The following is a 19,512-nucleotide window of genomic DNA, read 5'->3' on the forward strand; positions in this document are numbered from 1 at the left end:
ATACTTCATGGTGAAGTCCATAGGTTTTATTTCAGTCTTGCTTACTAACCATCTGAAGGCAGGCATGTAGTATCTGTGGTGAACAGTCATTAATTGTGCAAGCCTGTCTATCCTTTATCATATTTTTGTGACTTTTTTGGCACTTGGAAAACTTCCTGCTGTAGGCTGTAATGTAAATACACTTGTAAACACACTTGTGCTGTGATCTTATGCAGCCTTTCTTTCTTCTCAACTAGCTGAAATTGCCTTGAAACTTGGCACTCTGCTAGTACATCGATCCTTCAGTTAGGAGCATGGATGTGGAAGTAGGGTAGCTTGCAGAAGCGTGCGCCTTACTGACAGAGCGAAGGGTCATTTTTAATTGTTATCTCAGTGGAGTTAATGGGCTTTTTGGCCTTATTTGGTTAGTGTGCACGCTAACATTTGAAACAGGATTAGCTAGCTCTGTATCTTAAACACCACTCTGTCCCTCATTTACTCTAATGGAGAAATATGTTAACGTGCACCTTCGTCTGACACGGTGAAGACAGACTGTTTAAGAAAGTATCCTGTATCCATAAAGACAAGGAATCATAAGACACAAATTAGCTGTATTTTATCTTGTTGCCATTCTGCCTTTGAAAGACATTGCTGGAGTCATATCAGCGGAGAGAAATGTGTATTAGGAATCTTATTTTAGCTTCTGCAGCCTTTGTTTTGTGCTGATGGAAGCTTCTTCAGGTCGTTCTGGCATTACCACTTGGTCTGAAACTTTCCCTTTTTTTTAGGAGCAGCCCTCTGACTCGAGATGGCTGTTGCTCGGTCTTGCACAGGTCTCTCTTCTGTGTTTTGTTGCTTATATCCTTAGTCTTCTAACTTTTTTCCCAATGTCAGCCATTTTTTATCAAATTACTTTTTCTTAGAGTTAGAAATAAAATGAAGACTTGAAAAAGCATTCTTCTCCCGGTTGGTTCAGTACGTGAAAACATTCTCTAGCTTCTCTTGCAGATAGTTGAGTTTACTTACAAAATAAGAAGTATTAAGTTTTTTGTTCTTTGCTGGTATTGTCTTAGACTCTTTAGATGCAAAATCAGAAAACTTTTTCTCATCCCTAGCTCATGCTGATAGTGATGTTAAATCACATATGAGATCTTCAAATGAAATTATTGCTTAATTAGTTACATCTGTTGTTAAAATTGATAGTAGTAGCCAAAATCATTTTTGGATAGCTCTTTAGTACTTGATCTTACTACTTGAGCTGCAGTAAAATTATACTTTGGAGAGAAAAAAATAATAATTTTACATAAAACAATTTTTAATAAGCCTATTCATATAAAACTGACTCAAATTGATTAACATCTGGAATAGATTTTCAAAGGTAGTTAAGAGGGTGTCCCTTAACTAGTCCTTCAGAAAGACAAAACATTTTAATGCTTCCTCAGCCTGCTGTCAGGCAGTGTTTATGCATTAGTAGCTTAAGCGTGCCCAAGAACGTGCCCAGAGACTGAGGCTAACTGTCATGGAACAAGTCTGTTCTAGGAAACTCTCTTACACTGCTAAAAGTGCAGCTGTATGCAAAACGTGTGTTAAAAATGGTCCCTGGAATAGTTGCAGAATTGTTTGGGAGAATACTTGTTGATGCAAGGCAAAATTATTCTAAGGATCACTGTAACATTTTTATCGTCGCTGGTCATTGTGTTTCAGAGCCCAGGAACGTTCCTGAGCGCTGCTTCATTTGCTAACGTAGATGTGGGTTTAGAGGTGTGTGCTGAAGCAGTCAAGGGGATGACGCAGTTGTCTTAAAGACTGAAAACATTGCGCCTGAAGTATGCAGAGACTAGGGGTAGGGAGAGGGGAAGATACGGATTGCAGTGTACAAAATAATGAAGGTGGAGGAAACTTCTTCAGAACTGTTGTTCAGCAAATCTCATATACAGGAACTAGGGAGCACTTGCAACTAGTTGGAGATTGCTTTAAAATGGGTAAGAGAAAGGTGAGCTTCAGGAACTTGCTGCCATAGGTTGTAGAGGCAAACAGCATGAGCAGATTCAGAGAGTATAGGCAGATTCATGAAAAGTGAGAGAGATGAACTGCATCAAGTGGCCAGGTTCACCTGCTGCCCCTAAATAGTATCTCTAATCGTTATGTTAGGGTACTAGGCTAGACTGACTACCAATTTGGACCACTGACCCAGTCATTTGAGCCTTTCTAATGTTGTTTGGCTTGAGCAGCTGCCTGAGTTTAAACAGAGCTTCTGGGCAAAACCCCATTGAGCTTTCTTATATATGGCACAATTCAGTCTTGCTGGGAAACCGGCCTTTGCCAGTCCAGGTTATGTAGCTTCAAACATAGTTAAGCAGCGAAGTGAATGCTTTTAATGTCAGGAAAAAAAGTCAAATATTCCATACTAAAAAAGGGTTTAAATCACTACTGTTCCTCTTTTGCAATGCCTTTCTATGTATTAGGCTGGATTTTGCGGCTACCACCGTACTAACAAATGCAAAATGCCTATAACCTATGCCTAGGTAATTGAACCACCAAAAAAAGTTTAAAATGTTCATTTGTTTGGGATTAGTCACCTAAAATGCCCCTTTTAAAACGAATTAAATACCACTGAAAAATATTGAAACATCACTGTTAAAACTCTGATTGGGAACTGATGTTTCAGGTATTTCGTGCTTTAGTCATATTGGCCGGTCACTTTGTTTCACTCATGCAAGACCTTTTTAGGATAAGTGTATAGCTGCAGTCGTGTATTGTCAATTTGTATGCTGATCTCTCCAGGAAAGAGATGCTGATAATGTGGTTGATATGGACTGTTTTTCATCAGGAACTGTACTGAGGTCATGTTGATCATCATTAAATAGCTATTTAAAGGAAACAATTTTTAGTCCCAGTGAAAACGACAAAAAATGAGTTGTTGACCTAATACTCCACTTCTTAATAGCAGTGACTTAAGTTATTTTGAACTTGAGGAAAAAAATATGTTGTCACAGTTGTGTTAGCATTGAGAAATTACACTTTTTTTTAGATTTTCTTAAGTTCTGTTGTACTTGGCTGTGTTTGAGATGCATACGTAGGATTTCAGGGCTAGTCATAATTTCCCATTATTTTATTAGGGTTGTGAAGTCCTTATTGCTTGCTTGCTTTAGAAGGAGAGATGACATGTGAAAAGTGGCTATGTTAAGCCTGCCTTTCACCAGCGTTGATAAATCGCAAATGAGTTTTTCAGATAATCGTAATTATTGTAGAAGAGCAGGCAGCAGGAATCTAGCTGGAATCATGCATATTCACTTTTGTCCAGCTTTTGCGAATGAAGCAACAGGGTTTGTCCCACAAAGGATGAAGCATGGGAAAAGAGGCTGAACCATAAGTTTTTCCAAAGCTTTTCAGTTAGTGCCAGCCAGCATGAAGATTTTGCCCAACAGTGGAACAAAACTGAGATTTAGAGTATTTGGCGTGAAAGACCACAGGCTAAATTTGGATAAATGCTGCCTCATGAACCCTGATGTCAGTATGTTGGAGAATGAGACACATAAGTCTCTACAAGAGAAAACTGGAATGAGATGGGAAAGTTATAAATACTAGCAACCTGCAGATCTTATTTGTCTAACACCTGACACTATGAAAGATTTGTTACCTTTTTCTTTAGAGAAATTTCCTCGCATCTTTGATTATGTGCAGCAGACTTTTGTTATTTAAGAGAGGGAATCCCTGTGGACAACTAACTCTCCTTGGTAATCTCTCTCCTGGCCAGGAAGGTAACAGTTTCCCTGCAGGTTTGCGGCTTTAATTTTTCTCATTGCAAGTTGCAGCTGCTTGGGAGGCAAATGACTGCCAAAAATGTCCTTCTCAAAGCAGTGATGATGCTGTGGGGTTCAGCAGCAAGTAAAAGGCAGAGAACCAGCACTGGTCACACTGACACACAGCTCAAAGACTTTTGAAACCAGCCGTATTTGAAACTTGGGAAACTACGTCAGCTCTGATTCGGACCGTCTTTTGGCACTTTTGCCAGCAAATGCAGCCTAACTTGGAAGAGTTGTGGCTACAATGTAAAAGCAAAGCTGAAAGTGGGAGCCAGTCAAATACATAACTAGGCATCAAGCAGACGTAATATTACAGAGAAAAAGGGGATCTACTTCCTCTTTCTGAGAACTGAGTGTCTAATTCATCTGCCAAAGGAGTAGCGTTTAGTCAGGGAGTCTCCCCACCCTGTTGACTATGGAATTGAGATACCCTCAGAGAAGTGAAAAATCTGATAACATCATGAGTATCGGTATGGTGCAGGCCTCCATCAGTAGACACATCGCCACGTGGCACAACCGTTGCTGAACTCCCTCTCACTGTGCTATGCCATGACCACAGTGTTGACCCGGTATCTTCTATCTGTGGAGTGAACAGCAAAAGTTTCTCACAAAGCAGAAACCACTACAAAAGACAATCGAGAGGTACGTTGCCCACTTGCTGCTGTTGGACTGGTACATCTATCTTTGTGCTTAGATTCACTTTTACTAGCAGGAAGGACCGATTTGGATGTCCTGCAGCAGAGGTGCGGAGAAGAACCGACAGGTTCCCAGGGCAACATCATTACCTAGGTTACCACCCACGGGAGCCAGGCATTGACATTGAAGAAGTGGGAGCAATGAAGTAATACCCGTCATTCCCTGTTATTTCAGAAGCAGTAGTAAAGGGACTTGCACCAGTCATTACCCTAACGCTTGACAGCTTTGCAGCTCTTCTCATTCTCATAGTTCATACTGTGGAGAACAAGAATATTGAGCTGAAAACTGTACACGTTCTTTGACATGCCCATGCTGCAGCCAGAAAGGCTCTTCCCAGAAGTTAGGGCATCCTAAGTCAGTCAAAGCACTTGTGTAAATCTGGCTATTAAGAGATGTAAAGGCCTTCTCATGTACCCCTGCAAAACTTTCATGTACTTTTATTCCAGTGGAAATGTCAAGCTAAAATTTTTAACTGTAGCAGAGAGGGGAAAGGAAATCAATGAAAGACGTGTTTTCGAAAAGCTATGCCTATCTGGAGAGTCTGAAGAAAAAATGCTAAAGCCTTCCACTCGGATTTCCCTCATGTATCTTGTTCTGAAAATGATATCCAATTTCTAAAATGCTACCTTCAAACACTTTGGATAAACTGTGGTATTAGAGTTACATATATATATGTATGTGTGTTTCACCCTGATTCACATCGGGGGGAGAATATATGCTGTATTTAGATGCATGCAAGCTAGACTGAAGAAGACTTGTGTCCAGAAAGAAAAGTATGGGATGTACGTGCTCTTTTCCCCCCCTCGCCCCCTAATTTTATCTGTACTCTTCAGTAGTTATAAGCTTTTTATCTTATAGGAAAGAGGGCTTTAATTAGAATACAGAAGTCTGAAATGGTGACAGGTGTCTTCTCAGGCTACATGTCAGACTTCCTCTGTTTATTTCAGCTATTAAGTTATGCTTTTCTACTAGTTCTACACTGCTTAGTTTTGCAGAATTAGGATAATCAACTTTCCACAAATAAAAGGTACATATTGTTTCATGCTGTACATCTGGTGCCCTTACTTTGTCATTACTTCTAATAATGTTTTATCATTAATGAATCTACAAACATGCTTAGATCATGAAAAGAAGGAAATGATACAGTATTTGCTGTATGTTGAAAACTGTGTGCCAAGCAGTTATGATTAAATTCAAACACTGGGAACTCTAGGCTTCCTTAAGAAACTCTATATAATGGCTTGATGATTAAAGTTGAAGCTAATTTAATTCGTTGTTGAAATAACGTAAGCTATAGAAATAACTTTATTTTCTGGACTGCATAGTGTATTTGAGTTTGTAGAAGTACTGTTTTACCCAATTGTTATTCTCTCCTTGACTCTTTGAAAAATGCTTGTTAAAAATATCTGTACTTATTCTTGCTCTTATCTTTTTTTTTTTTTCTCTGTGGAATGAAGGCCGCAAGCAGCGTGAAGTGGAAAAGAGTGTATTTATTAATCGGCAAAAAACTGCATTTTTTTCTTCCAGAAAAACTTTTTTGCGCATACTGGATTTTGCAACATATTCGTGTGTAATGGTTGTAAAAACTTTTTTATTTTTAAGGTTATTCTTGTGCAAGTTAATCCAGGGGAAGCATTTACAATAAGAAGAGAAGATGGACAGTTTCAGTGCATTACAGGTAAAGATGATATATAATTTTTTTAATGTTTCCTGATTCTGCATCAGGATAGGCAAAAGGCAATTTATGCTGTTGAAGGTAAAACATTGAGGGAAGCGATTTTAGATAAAAGGTCTATTTAAAGACCTAGAAGATTAGGTGCTAACTATCACTTGGTTTTAGACTTCGCTATCATAAGCAAAACACTTTTTCCTGTATTAGGTTAAACTAAATTGCATTCAGCAGACGTGAGGGGAAATTAGTTCAGTCTGCAGAGTGAAAGAGCAAATGCTATTGTAACAGCTTTTGGTTAAGCCCGTTTATTACACAGACCTTAAGTTAGAATTTACAGTTGTTAATTTAAGTTGAGTTTAGATTTTTTTTTTTAATTTTTCTTTGCTATTATGTGGACTTTTTTTGCCCATCGCACCAATAGTTATCTGTTTGTTATCCCACTACCCAACTAGTAGCTGTCTGTTACCCCACTGCTAGTTGTTTATTATTTCTAGGGGCCAAAGTGCCTCCTTTTTAAGTTCTAGCAAGATTCAGCTTCAAAATACAAGCAGTTCATCCAAACATTACATCCCCCATATGTAACAAGCAGTTTGTTTTCTATACCAGTGTTGTTTCTATACAGATGCTGTTTTCTATCCCAAATCAGAATAGCTACAAAAATTAAGGCCATCTAGCTTTGCAAAAAATGAGCAGTCAGATGTTACTGTTTAGACTGTCATTTTATGGTGTTATAAGAGACTATCCACAGATTCAGCACTGAGTCACTTTCTCTGCTGGGCCGGTGAATCCTTCACTCTCTTTTTCTGGACATTGATTCAGCTTCAACAGGTACTGTCCAGAGAAGCTGGAGCAAGTGGCTTCAAGCTCCTTTTTCGCCCTCCCTGAAGTCTGAGGAGAGCCCAAAGTCTGGTTTCCGGTGTCCTAGGCAGGTCCTTTAGCCCCAAGATAACTGATCAAAGGGCAGCTTAGGATTATAATTAAATGTATATAGACAATTCTTAAAGTTTATATGTCCATTAGAACCATTTTTCAAAACTCTGTGCTGGCTGCGCGGTATTATAGTGCTTCTTTTGAACCACGACCAGTCACTGTTGCAGCTCATGGTTTTGTAGGGCTTACTTGAAAGGTAATTACTTCGCAGTATCTGAGAGGAGCATAGTGTATTTTGTTTCTTGCAATTTAAGTGAAAAACAGATGGTACATTTTCCTTCTATGGTACAAAATACAGAGTAGAGCAGCATACCTTGTATTTTAATTGTGATTTATCAAATAGGCTTAGTGGAGGGGAAAATGAATTGACACTTTCCTTGCCTGGTAGTCTTGAAAGTAGAAAGTCTGTATGATGAATTGCAAAAATATTAATGCCATATCTGTACAGGTACAGTTCTCACCTTTCATGATATAAATACATGCTTTTATCCTTGCCTGGTCTCTCTTGAACAGCCAGTACTCTATTGTGATTGAAACCAGTGACTGAAGTCTTCATGTTTTAAATTGAAACTGAGTAATTATTAGGTAGGCAGTCATTCCTGAGACTCATTAAGCCTAAGCTCAGGTATACTTTTTACAACTTTCCTGAAAAGCAGAACCAGCGATCTAGGGTGCTAAACCCCAAATGAGTTCTACAGCTTTCTCGAGCCTCCGGATTTTTGCCTTATCCTTCCCCTTTCTAGGACATGAAAACACGGCTTATAATCCTGTAGTAAAGCAGAAAGCATAACTTAGTGGAGGTTTTTCATGCCCACGGGTTCATTACTCTTGGAGCAGAACCTAAGTTATACACGTTCTCTTTAACGTAGTTTTTCTGTTCTACTTGTGCCACTCCTGAGACACTTCTGTTTCACGTGAGTTGGCACGCCGGACAGATCTTTCTACCTTTTTGGCTTGTTCTTGAATTGCTGGGTCTCCCTGCAAGAAGAAACTCCTTCGAAAATTGATGCTGTACTTGTTCATCATATGTACTGCAACTAATGAGAGGAAAGTCTGCTTTCCCAACAGCTTTTGCATATAGCTTTATACAAAGTGAACAGTTTCACAGATAGCATACACTGTAGACAGTAATGTGGTATTGGTGGCCCTTATTTGCTCTGCCACAGCTTCTCAAACATAGTTTGATATGTTATGTCTTTATTTTTTTCCACACATCACTTTCACACACCAGAACCTCACATCAGTTCTCTGTTATTTTCTTCAGTGTATGCTTTCAGTTACCAAGTCAAATTGAAGTTAAAGATATGGGAATACCTGATGAATGTGATTTGGGGGAGCATTATAAACATGCAGGGAGGCTTATTTAAAAAAAAAAATCGGGCATAAAGAAATGAAGCTAGATAGCTGAATTTTAGTACTGCGATGCTATTAGTAGGAAGTTGATTTACTTGTAACAGTATCTGTTAATATGTTTTTTCCAACCTCATTTTTTTCTGCAATTATTTGCCTGTTGTTATAGTCTCTGCTGACTGTATAGCTGTTTAAAAAAAAAAAAAAAACCTGAAAAGAATACATGTTCTGCCTTTTCTGTGAAGTACTCTGTAAAAAGAGATAGTACTACATACGTTAAAAATATGTATCTGCATATTATTTTGCAGAAACAGCATGCATTGCCTTCGGAGAAATTGTAATTACATGAATATGCAGTTTTTGTTATACATAATTAAGCTGTCATTTCCTCTTATCTTGTCTGAATCTTAATCTAATGCTCAAAATCCACCTAAGTGAATAAGATGGGTGCCAGGAAAGGATTTTTTTTTTTTCTTCTTCCCAGCAAATGCACTTAATACTCTATTACAAGTATTCCCCTGTCCCTTTCAAAGAGGTGTTTGTGCAGCTCCATGTGTAATTCACCACCCTCCTTTTTCCTGGTAGAATACCAAGTGACCACCAAAAAAATCTGACATTCAGTTTCTGATGTTTGCTGTCTTAGAAGGAACTGGTTCTGGAAACTTCATTCAGTTCATATTTTGTAATAATGTTCAATATTCTACAAATCACACACAGCTTAATGTTGAGCATTGTACAGTCTTTTTTAATTAATAGGAAACTTTCAAGTACTGTTTTTCTAAGCTTGTATTCTAATTTATGCTTAGCAAAATGCTGCTTTACAAACATTTGTTTTTAGTATCGCTCTTTGGACACATCTCAAAGATTTTCATCCAGGGAAAAGGAGAAATAATTTGAGATTGGAAACAATAGTAAGAATTTGAAGTGTGATGCATGCGTTGACCAAAGACTAAAATAAAAAATGTAACTTCAGCTTCTTGCAAGGCTGTTTGCATGGGCACGTGTTTAAATTGAAATTACGTAGGTGTAGCATAAAAGTGAAAAGTGGAAGTGGAGGGGTAGTGAGCTACTTCCAGATGGAAGTGCAACCAGAAGCACAGATACAGTTGTCTTGGGTGTTTTGGTAAGTCACTGATCCTTTGACTTTCATGCCTAATTGATAACTGACTCACCTTGAGAGAGCACTGTGTGCTGAAGTCAGTGTGGGTTGCTTATAAATACAGTCATAGGGTTAATTCTATTTTCTTGCATCATATTCCCTGGCTGTTGGGAACATTGAGGTGCTTTATCAATAGTTGTTACTGCTCCTCATAGTTATTTTATTTCTGAAGAGTACTAATCTTATTTTGGATACTGTATGCATAGGGTAAAACTTGAAAACAGCTAGAATCAGTGTCTCTCCAGAAGAAAGGAGAGTGTGAGTTACGGACAGTTATGGAAAATATTCACTTTAGTCTGTGAAGTATGGAAAAGTTAAAGCACCAACTAATGGAGCTGCATGCTTCTGTGGGGGTAAGCTTCTGAAAAAAATACAGCATCTGCACTCAGATCTCTGTACTGACTTCCTGACTGTTTGCTGGTCTAACACTCACAGATGGTCTATAAAGCCTTGAATATTTTGGAACTATGATAAGTGACAAATAACTTCTTAATGCGTGCCTTTTCCGTGGCAGTTAGGATGGGATGAAAAGGCTCTTGTGATTATTTCCTGGTTTGAAATCTCTAAGCGTGGCAAAAGAGCACTGTTGTTGAGGGATATTTCTTCCTTGTTGAGTCCCATTCCTCTATTTACTTTAAGTCATCAAAGGTCTGACAATCTGTGTAACTTTTTTTCTTGATGTGTTGCATATTTCTGTAAAATAACAAAGCTAGAGTTGCTTTATATTTCTACGTTTAGCAGTGCTGGGTCATAGTTGCTTTTCTAGTGTACGTATTTTACTTCAGAAATCATTTTAAATGCACACTTCTATGTGCTAACGATCAGTTTATCTTATAAGATACTTTGTTTTGGCTGTCTAGCGGTTTGTTGGGTAGCCATGACTTCTACCCACTCTTGACGCAACTTCAATTTAAACCATTTGTCAGGCTTTTACTTTCCGAAGACTGTTTTACTTCCTAAATAGATAGGAAGACATCTGCCTGTGTATCCATGTGTTAGACCAAAATATATATTTTTAGAAGAGCTCTTTTAAATTTATAAAACTGTTCCCACAGAGTGGAACTGCTCAGACTTCTGTGGAAACTTTCCTTAAGCCAAAATTTTCTTCTGTTAAAGTGAAATAATCAGCTACATTACAGTGATTCAGAAGACCAGGTTTGAAATGTATGAATGGGCTCTCTTTGTAGAAGTGAATTACAGCAGATCACTCATTCATAAAGTCTTCCTATTGCAGAATAAATGAATGAAGATGACTCATCTTGAGCACATTTTATAACAGTCCCAAGTTGCAGCTAAGGGCTATTAAATGTTACTTGACATAATAAGAGGCCATGTTATATGTCTCTCCAGAGGAAAATTGCCATTTTCATAATAAAATAAGAAAACGCATGTAAATTAGAATGAGTCATAAATACTTCATGTTTTGAAATGAAAAGAAGTATCAGTATGAAGGTTAGTCTCCGGGGAGGAAAGTTAAGCAATCTCACCTCTTTTCTTTTTCTGTTAAAATAAGGAATAAAATACTTTTTAAAATGCTTTCAAGAGTGTCAAGAGGAAGATTACATCCAGTCTGAGACTACAGTAGTGAAATACAAACTTCTCTTGTTTGAAGGCTGGTTTCAACTTTGTAACGCCAGACCTGCCCATTATCCAGAAGATTAGGTAAATAAAATGATTTCCTACTGTGAAGCCTCATATGTGGTTTTGGTTATTTTAAGATAGCGTTAAAGCATTTGAACTGGAAATTTTAAAATATAAATGTAACTGTTACATGTGTTATTCGTACCTGTTATAAATGTTGTCTACCGTCCGCTCCTCAGAAGGGACTTTCCTAGCCGTTATTGGTCAGTGGAAGATGCTTCTTTCACAAGAAGACTGCAGCTCGCTAGCAAATCCCACATCTCCTGGGTGAGCTGGGGGAAGTACGCCCTGTCATCCTGCGGTTATCTTAGAACGTCCTAGGGATACCTCACACTGCGATAGTGATCCCGGATGTTGGTTTTAAGGATGACCTCACCTATAGAAACAGAATCCTTTTTGCTGAATTACTCTGTATTAGCTTTAGCAGTAGGCAAAATTAAGGAATAAGAGAATATTTACGTAAAAGCATAGGTCTGTAGTAATGGAACAAGCTAGCAAAACCAAAAAGCAGTAAAACACTATTAACATTATAATTAACAAGAGCTCTCTTCTAGCATCTGTAGTCTTCTGGGTGATTTGTGAGCCTGGATAATGAACCCTTGCAAGCAACCCCAGACAATTACTTCTTGGACAGATTTTAGTGCTTTAGCTTTTTGACTTCTGTTAAAGATTGTTACTGGAGCCCTCCAGGGAAGCTGCTCTGGGTGATCGTCCCTTTTTGTAGCCCAACAGGGAAATACTACTTCATCTCTGTTTCCATTTACACAGTCCTCTTTTCTGGATACTGGGATGCTACATGATGACGTGGGTGAATTGCTTGCTTCCCTTTTCCTCCTTAAAGGTGCTTTAATGCTTTTCCCTCTTGTAGCCTTCTGAAGACACATGTAAAATGTTATATATCATTTCATTGAAAAAAAATTTAAGTGATAAGTCATAGTTGATTCCTGTCCATTCCTTCTGTGTGAGTGCTGTGTAAAAGACTAAACATGATATGCAAAGCTGAAACGGGATGCAGATACTTAGATTAACATCCTTTTGTGTGCACATTGTTAACTTTAGGATTTCTGTCTCAGATACTTAGAGGGCCTTTATAGAAGGCATTGAGGAAAGCTAAGACGAGTCAACTGAAGATAACAAGTGCGAGTAAGCTACAGTGACTTAAAGCAACTTTACTTTTGGTTGGGGGTAACCCTGCAGATTTTCAAGGCTGTGCCTAAGAGTAACTTAACTTTTTAAGCGTATGTGTTTGGAAATGACCGTAAATATACACATTTTAAAAGTTGCTTGGTAGATCTCTGCATTTCCAGGTGTCTCCAGTCAAGCTAAAAAGAACAACAACGCTGGTAGCAGTCAGCTCTGCAGGAGTACAGCTGCAGTGGGGACTTGATTCTCTTCTGTGTTGCAATAAGATGCTGAGGAGACAGGGTGACCGTGAAGTGTGGTTGTAGCTCCTTGATTTGAAGGTTACTCATCCCTAAATAGTTTTAAGTAGGAGCTGCCCTTTTTATAGCTTAAAGCAATAAACAGAGTGCATTAATGTCCTTGGAGATTTTGTAGAGCAGACTCCCTCCCTTCTCCCTTTCACAGGTAGGTTTGTTTAAGAGTTGGTTAGAGATTTGGCAAATCCCCTTCTAATAAGGTAAAGAAACAGTGATGAGTTTAAGACCCCCCTGTATCACCAGTAAAATATTCATTTCCTCCCTTTGGCATTTTGGAGAAATCTCGTCCATCGTTTGAGGACTACTGGCTGGGTAAATTGGCCTTAAAGCCCTGCTGCTGCAGCTTTTCTCTTACTAATCCTGGGCTGAATTAAAGCTAGCTCAGATATGTCTATTTGATCCTGTAGTCACTTTTGCAATACTACAGAGGCGCCCTTCAGTCCTTTTTAAGACCAGCTCTTAAAATTCAGTTTTATTAACTCAAAAATTACGATGAGGCAAAAAACAAGGTCATTCCCCGGATCAGAATAAGCTGCAGCGATCCAGGAGTCTGTTTAGATCGCTTCTTTCTGCTCTAAGACTGGTCATAAGAGTTAACCTCCTAAGAGGGCTGAGCGCGCTCTGTTATGGGAACTGCCTGACCTCCTCAGTTGGGTCTGGTAGTTTAACAGGGCTTCATGATCCTGGTCTCCCCCATTTCTTAAAGAGACAGTCAGTAATACTTCAGAAAGCTGTTGCTTGAGAAAGTTTATTTTATCATGGTACTTTTTGACTAGAACAGCCAGCATTACTGTCATGGCCATTTTGTGAGGTTTATAAATACTGGGTTTCTAGAATGTGCCATTGTCAGAATAAACTAAACGGGGCAAACGTTCTATTAAAAAGCAAACCACACCTGTTTAATCACCTTTCTGCAGTACAAGTTTTAAAAAACAGATGGAAAGGGAAATGCATTAGTTCAGATCTCTCTTGTAATGTGGTTTGTAGTGTTTTAGGGAAAATTTAATTTTTCTGTCACTGCTTTATGTTTAAAAGTGTTGAATTATAAATAGGCTTAATATCTCTATTTGGACAAATAGACACATTTATATAATGCTTTTGTTTTGATTATTGTCTGTCTTTTGTATTGGACAATCCTCTAAGTTTTCTTCTACCTTGTCTTCCTTTGCACATCTTAAGATATGAATGAGTCTACGATTTACTATATTTATTCCATAGGAGGTTTTCAATCTGTTTTTCATGTCTCACTCTTCTTCCTGTGTGTTCTAATCAGTTAATCTTTCCTTTTGTCTTCTCTGGTTTCCTCTTTTATTCCTTCTTTTCACCACGCTGCAAGCTTCGCACTGTAAACCCAGCCTGAGTATAGGACGGTTCTGGAGACGTTTCTTTGAAATATCAGTGTTTCAGCTGCAGACTGAAGGCATCTAATTTTAGGAGGCTAAATGTACGTTTCTATATGCAACTTTGGATCTAAGCTCCCATTATAGCTAGTGAAGATTTAGTCACTGGCTACAAGTACAGTCAGTGCTTTTCAGCTGACATCAGTCTCTAGGCTCCACTGTCTGCACTGACTAGATCCCCACTTGCCATAATGGGAGTTTAAAGTCCTCATTCGCGTGCACGTGCGTAATTCTAGATTCCTAAATGAGATGTCTTCATGCAGGAGCTAAAAGCCTGACTGTTATAAACAGAAATAAGTTGGGTTAGAGCATGAAAACGTCCGATTTGAGTGTGATGTTTCACAGTTGCGCCCAAGGTGAATGTTTTTGACCTGAGGACTTTGAACCCTTTGAACTCGTTCCACGAGCATCTAACATTTCATCTCTGTGAAAGGGCCTGTTCCTGGAGGTACGCGGTGGGAATGGGGTAGTGGCCCTGAGTTACAGCTAGAGAATGCACCTAGAAGTCAGTGCCTGGGACTGTAGTCGCTACTATGCGTAGCACACAACGTTGTGAAGCGTTAACTAGCGCTGCCGAAATCCGGGTGCTGTTGTGGGAAGTGCAAGTCTGGGATCAATCGGATGAGTTCTAGGCAAAGCAAGTTAGGCTTGGCAGGTCTGTGGCCTGTAGTACCGATTCCCCTGGTCTTGCAGTCAATTCATCTGATTTCTTCCCTGCCCTGTTGATGAGAAAGAAATAGCCCTATAGTTCTTGCTTTGTGGACCAAAAGGAGGGGAGAAGTGAAATAGGAATCCTTCTTGATTTCTAGCGCAGGTGAAAAATTGATTAACAGTTCAAGCTAAGTCACAGATCAGAACTGCATGCATGGGAGTTTGGGGGAGGGGGGGAGACTTAGTGTTTTCGCTTAAGAGCCTATCAATTAGAATGACTTATGCTGATAGCATTTTTTTGTATCTTAATTGGGTCAAATCCAGTTGATTAAAGTCATAAAATTCTGTGAAGATTGCCAGCTGTTACTTTATTAAGTAGACAAATACATTTCTAAGTTTCTTTATCTGATATTAATTCGTTAAAACAAATTGTGCTTTTATCCTATAGAGATTTAGATAAAATTTAAGTTTATTTTTCATCGGCTTTCATAAAGGCGAAAAGGCTAGAACTTTGCGTAAAGGACTTTTGTTAAATCTTCTTTCACCGTACTTAAGTTATGAATACCGGCTGGTGCATGTCATCTGTTGGCAGATGTGACAAATTGTTAGATGAGACCTCGGGAAGTTTCATTATAATTCTACCCTGTGGAGTTCGAGTTGTCCTACTACATCCTTGAACTGTGGCTGTAGCTGTGAAAACACACAGACTTTTTTGATCTACTCTTGTTCTATTTGTGCTCTGAAAAGTAGTCTTCGGTGTCTTATCTTGAGGACCCAAACTGTTGGGCACGGGCTAGTCGTGACAGCTGGCAGACGGGCTGGGAAGGAGAGCGACATCCTTCTGGCTGCGGAGCAGTTCTCCCAGCCGTGGTTCTTCCTTCAAGCCTGAGCAAGCTCTCCACTCCCGCACAGGCTGCCATGGTCCTGCAAGGAGATTACAAGGCCCAGTGTTGGGCACTGCCTCTGTGCTTTGCTGCTAAAAGGAGAAGCCATGTAGGCCAGAGGGTCAAGTCAGTAACGGAGACCTGGAGACTCTTTTCCCTTTCCTCACTTCATTTTCACCCTTCCTTCTAAATGCTACTGTGTTGTCTGTTTGGGTCCAGGTACGTTTTTGTCAACGTGTTAGTGGCCAGAATGCAATACGTCGTCAAATGTTGCAACTTGGAATCTCGGATTTTTTTTTTTAATTCTGCTTCTAGTTTTGCTTTTTTCTAATGGATGAATCGGAGCAATGTGTGGCTGTACATGTGTTTATTAATAGTATGTGATTATAGTTGTAGTCTGAATTTTGAATGTTAAATGACTAGAGTTTTGTCAACTTGCGTGACTTATGTACTCATGACACTGTGCAACTTCATTAAATCATGGTAGTATAGCTTCCTACTCCTTTCTTCCTTTTGCAGGCATTCGTGCAGCAATCTGTTTTACGTCTAAAACAGTTGTTTATCCAAACGAAGGGAAAGGAGAAGGGGAAAAAGATAACAAGGCTTTTACGAACACATAGGCTAGCTGTGCACAAATATAAATAGCTACTGTGTAATGCGAGTTAAAGACCAATTTCCAGTGTGTATGTTCAACCAATTAAAGCCATTAAAAAACAGTGTAATTGCATGGGGCTTCAAACAAAGTTTGAAAGGCCAAATTCACTAGCAGTAAATACAGCTATCCAAAGTGCTGATCTTGTGGGGAGGGTTGGGAGGCTGGTTTGTGTATGTATGTGGTTCCTTCCCCTCCTCCCCCCCCCCCCCCCCCAGAATGGGGCTTTCCTACGCTGCAGAGAGTTTTCCAGGAAAGTTGATTTTTTTTTCTAGTGACTGTACAGCACCCATAACTTGGATAAGTGTTTCCAGTTAATGGTATTAGAGCTACTAGAGGAGAAGCTGACTACACCATTCTTCTTTTTTGATTAATCAGTTATTTTGTGAGGAGATGGTTTAGCTCCTGGGCCTACTGTGCATATATTTCTCCAGTAGCTTCTTTTCCAGCTGTTCAACACATTCTTTTCCACTGGCACTCTACGTATAGGCCATCTTCATCAATTTTGTATTTATTGCGTTTCCCTTGAACTTGACACTTGATTAAGTTCAAGATCAAGAGGTCTTGACACTTTTATTCATAGATGGAATGCCTTCCAAGGCAATTAAAGAGCTTTCTTACAAGATTTTGCTATTTGAGTGAGAAAAGAAGTCTTACACCTAAATTACATTCTTCATCAATGTAAAACCCAATTTTGAAATTTCCTATGCCTTCCTTCCTATGACCTTTTCCTAATATCTATAATCCTATAATTCTTATGTTCTGATATTTAGCAGATTCTGCTGCTATTTGAAAACTACTGTTAGGTCACAGTTGAAATAACTTAGAAAAGTTATGGTATTCTGTTCCCCACCCCTTTTTTTTAAGCAGGTCTTACCTAAGGAGGGCAGCCTTCACTTCGAGCAAGGTTTTTGTTAGCGTGTTGCCTTCAAACTCTGTTCAGGTCAGGGAAGTACTGGTAGAGATAAGTATTTCAGAAGTACCAGAACAAAAAGATGTTCTCAAAAACAGCTTCTCAAACCTGCAGAAGGAGTTTGTCTGCCTTTACCTTCAAAACATGGCAATAGAAGCTGGGGGAAGAGGACTAGAATAAGCACTGTAAATGCCAAATTTATCATCTCTGGTTTTGCTTCATGAATAATTCTTAAAGGGAGTTAACATGGAGTTGTAGTTAGATATAAGATAATGTGAATAAGATAGGGAGTGCTTCTCATGATGCATGCTTTGTTAAAAAGCATTGCAACCACATTAGAAAATCTTGTGATGTACAGAGAGATCACTTAAGCTAAGGGCTGTGCAGAATAAAGACTATGACAAGATCGTGGACTGAGAGAAGCTCCCGAAGCATGGAAAGCCCTCCTCACAAAGCAAGTCAGTTCCGAAGGGGAAAAAAAAAAAATACCAAGCTGGGGGAAAACTCAATTCCCAGGAAAAGAGTAGGGAAAAGATTGTTCGGCCAAGGTAACCTATGTTATTCTGCCTTCTTCTCTAATAAGAATCAAATGTGAAGTTGGAAACAACAGAGGGAAGAGGAGAAAGAGGTATGCGTCTGCAGAGAGTTGTCAGCCCTTCTTTTTTTCCTGTTTTCCCACAAGCTGCTTTTAAGATAGTTTCTCAAAAGATAGCATTTGAGTGAAGTGCTGCTGTGGTACATCCTCAGCTGCTTCAGCCTTAAAGAGGTTTTACTGTAAAAGGCACCACTCAAGAGTTAGCCTTTATGACTTATGCAGCCAAGAGATGTCTCAGTAAAACTTTTAAGTAGCAGGTATATTTAGATAAAGTTGTCAAACATGCTCAAGTTTACATTTATTCTTATTTTTTGTTACCCTATTCATGTGGTGCTTCCAATTTTATAATCAGTTCATTGGATTAAAAAAGTAAGTTTAATCTTATATAGCTTTTAAACTCAAGTAAATCTGAAAACTCATCTGAGTTTTCACTCTTATTTTTCTGAAGGCAATACATAACGCTGTCTTGCCGGTAGATTCATGGAGTGCCTAAAGCCCAAGATGAGTCTGGGAATCTGAGAGGTTGAACTGTTTTTTCTTCACAGAGAGAATTTTCTGAGTTGGACAGCAAGGGGTTAAAAGAGGAACGGCTACCTGTGATCAGTGTGACACTATGCTGTCAGTGCAGTTTTGGGGAGGCATCTGGTGACTAATAATGCATGACTGAGTGAAAATGTTTATTAAGCTAAAAGGGCAGCCTGAGCAACTAGAACCAGTTAAAGTTCCTACAGTGTGAAAGAGTTTCAAAACTCACCTGTTGAGAGTTGAAAAATAAAGGTGAGTATCAGCAAATGCCAGACAAAGATGGAGAGGGCTGGCCAGTTCGAGCTGATCTTCTTTCTTCCATTTGTACTGCAAATGGATACAACAGTAAGGACAAGCACTGAGGTTTTGAGACTGATTGTTGATGGTTTTATCACTTTTTACTGTGGACTTCTAGCCCAAATGTGTTAAAGCAGTGCTTTCCTAGGCACGTTGTAAATCTGTCATTATATACCCATAGCCTTTTCAATAAAATATTTATAAAAGGTGTGTATTTATGCTTACTATACCCATCTAACTCTTGCACAAATACAAAGATTGCATAAAAAGGGAGGAAAGTGTATCTTGGAAATACCCTGTCTGTTATGCTTAATTGCAGCTAGATACACCCTCCAGTTTCCTTACGTCCCTTTCAGGCAGGGCATGTGACACATACTAGGTTGTGAATCTTATTCATGTGTCCACACTGCCTTCACACTGCAGGTTATTTCCAGGTTCATCCTCTGAAGTCTTAAAAATACCATCCACCTCCTTGCTTGTAATAACCTTCTAAGCGTGCATTATGTTCATAGAATTCCAGTGTGTTGGCATTTGTTTTTTGTCTCCGAGTCTTGTCCTCTCATCAGAAAAATAGATCTGCCATTTATGATGGGAAAGACTCTAGTCTCATCTTGGTGACAATAGTTAGATGGAAGGTGGATTGAGGGGGCATGGTTTGGGGGTTTGGGTTTTTTAACAGAAGCGTGTAAAAGGTAGATTTCTAGATCTTCCTGCTGTGTGCTTTTGGGTTGCTGCTGTGCAAGTAGTATATTGGCGCGTAAACATTTCTGTGCTGCTTGAGAGAGCTAGAAAGAGGTCTGAAGTGTCTGGTAACGTGCCATGCAGAAAAAAGGAGGCTGAATGTCAGGTAAGGTTATATTTGTATAGGGTACAGCTTTCTGGGATATGAAGGCCAGTGGAAGGCAAATAGAAGGGCTGGAAAA

The 19,512-nt window shown here is 39.1% G+C and overlaps 1 protein-coding gene across 13 annotated transcripts in view; it reads left to right on the plus strand.

Moving 5' to 3' along the window:
• Window positions 1-19,512, plus strand: part of FNDC3A (fibronectin type III domain containing 3A) — a 123,308-nt gene that overhangs the window by 37,632 nt on the left and 66,164 nt on the right. For 7 of the 13 annotated variants that reach the window (XM_068929842.1, XM_068929839.1, XM_068929838.1 and 4 more), the window contains one exon: window positions 6,084-6,159. The exons of 5 other annotated variants lie outside the window; for them this stretch is intronic. In XM_068929842.1, coding sequence (XP_068785943.1) covers window positions 6,084-6,159 — 76 coding nt within the window. Of the gene's footprint in view, window positions 1-6,083; window positions 6,160-19,512 lie in introns of those variants that run through there. One more of the 13 variants, XM_068929851.1, reaches the window with a different exon arrangement.

This window comes from Struthio camelus, chromosome 1 (genome assembly GCF_040807025.1).
Source record: "Struthio camelus isolate bStrCam1 chromosome 1, bStrCam1.hap1, whole genome shotgun sequence".
Classification (NCBI taxonomy): domain Eukaryota; kingdom Metazoa; phylum Chordata; class Aves; order Struthioniformes; family Struthionidae; genus Struthio; species Struthio camelus.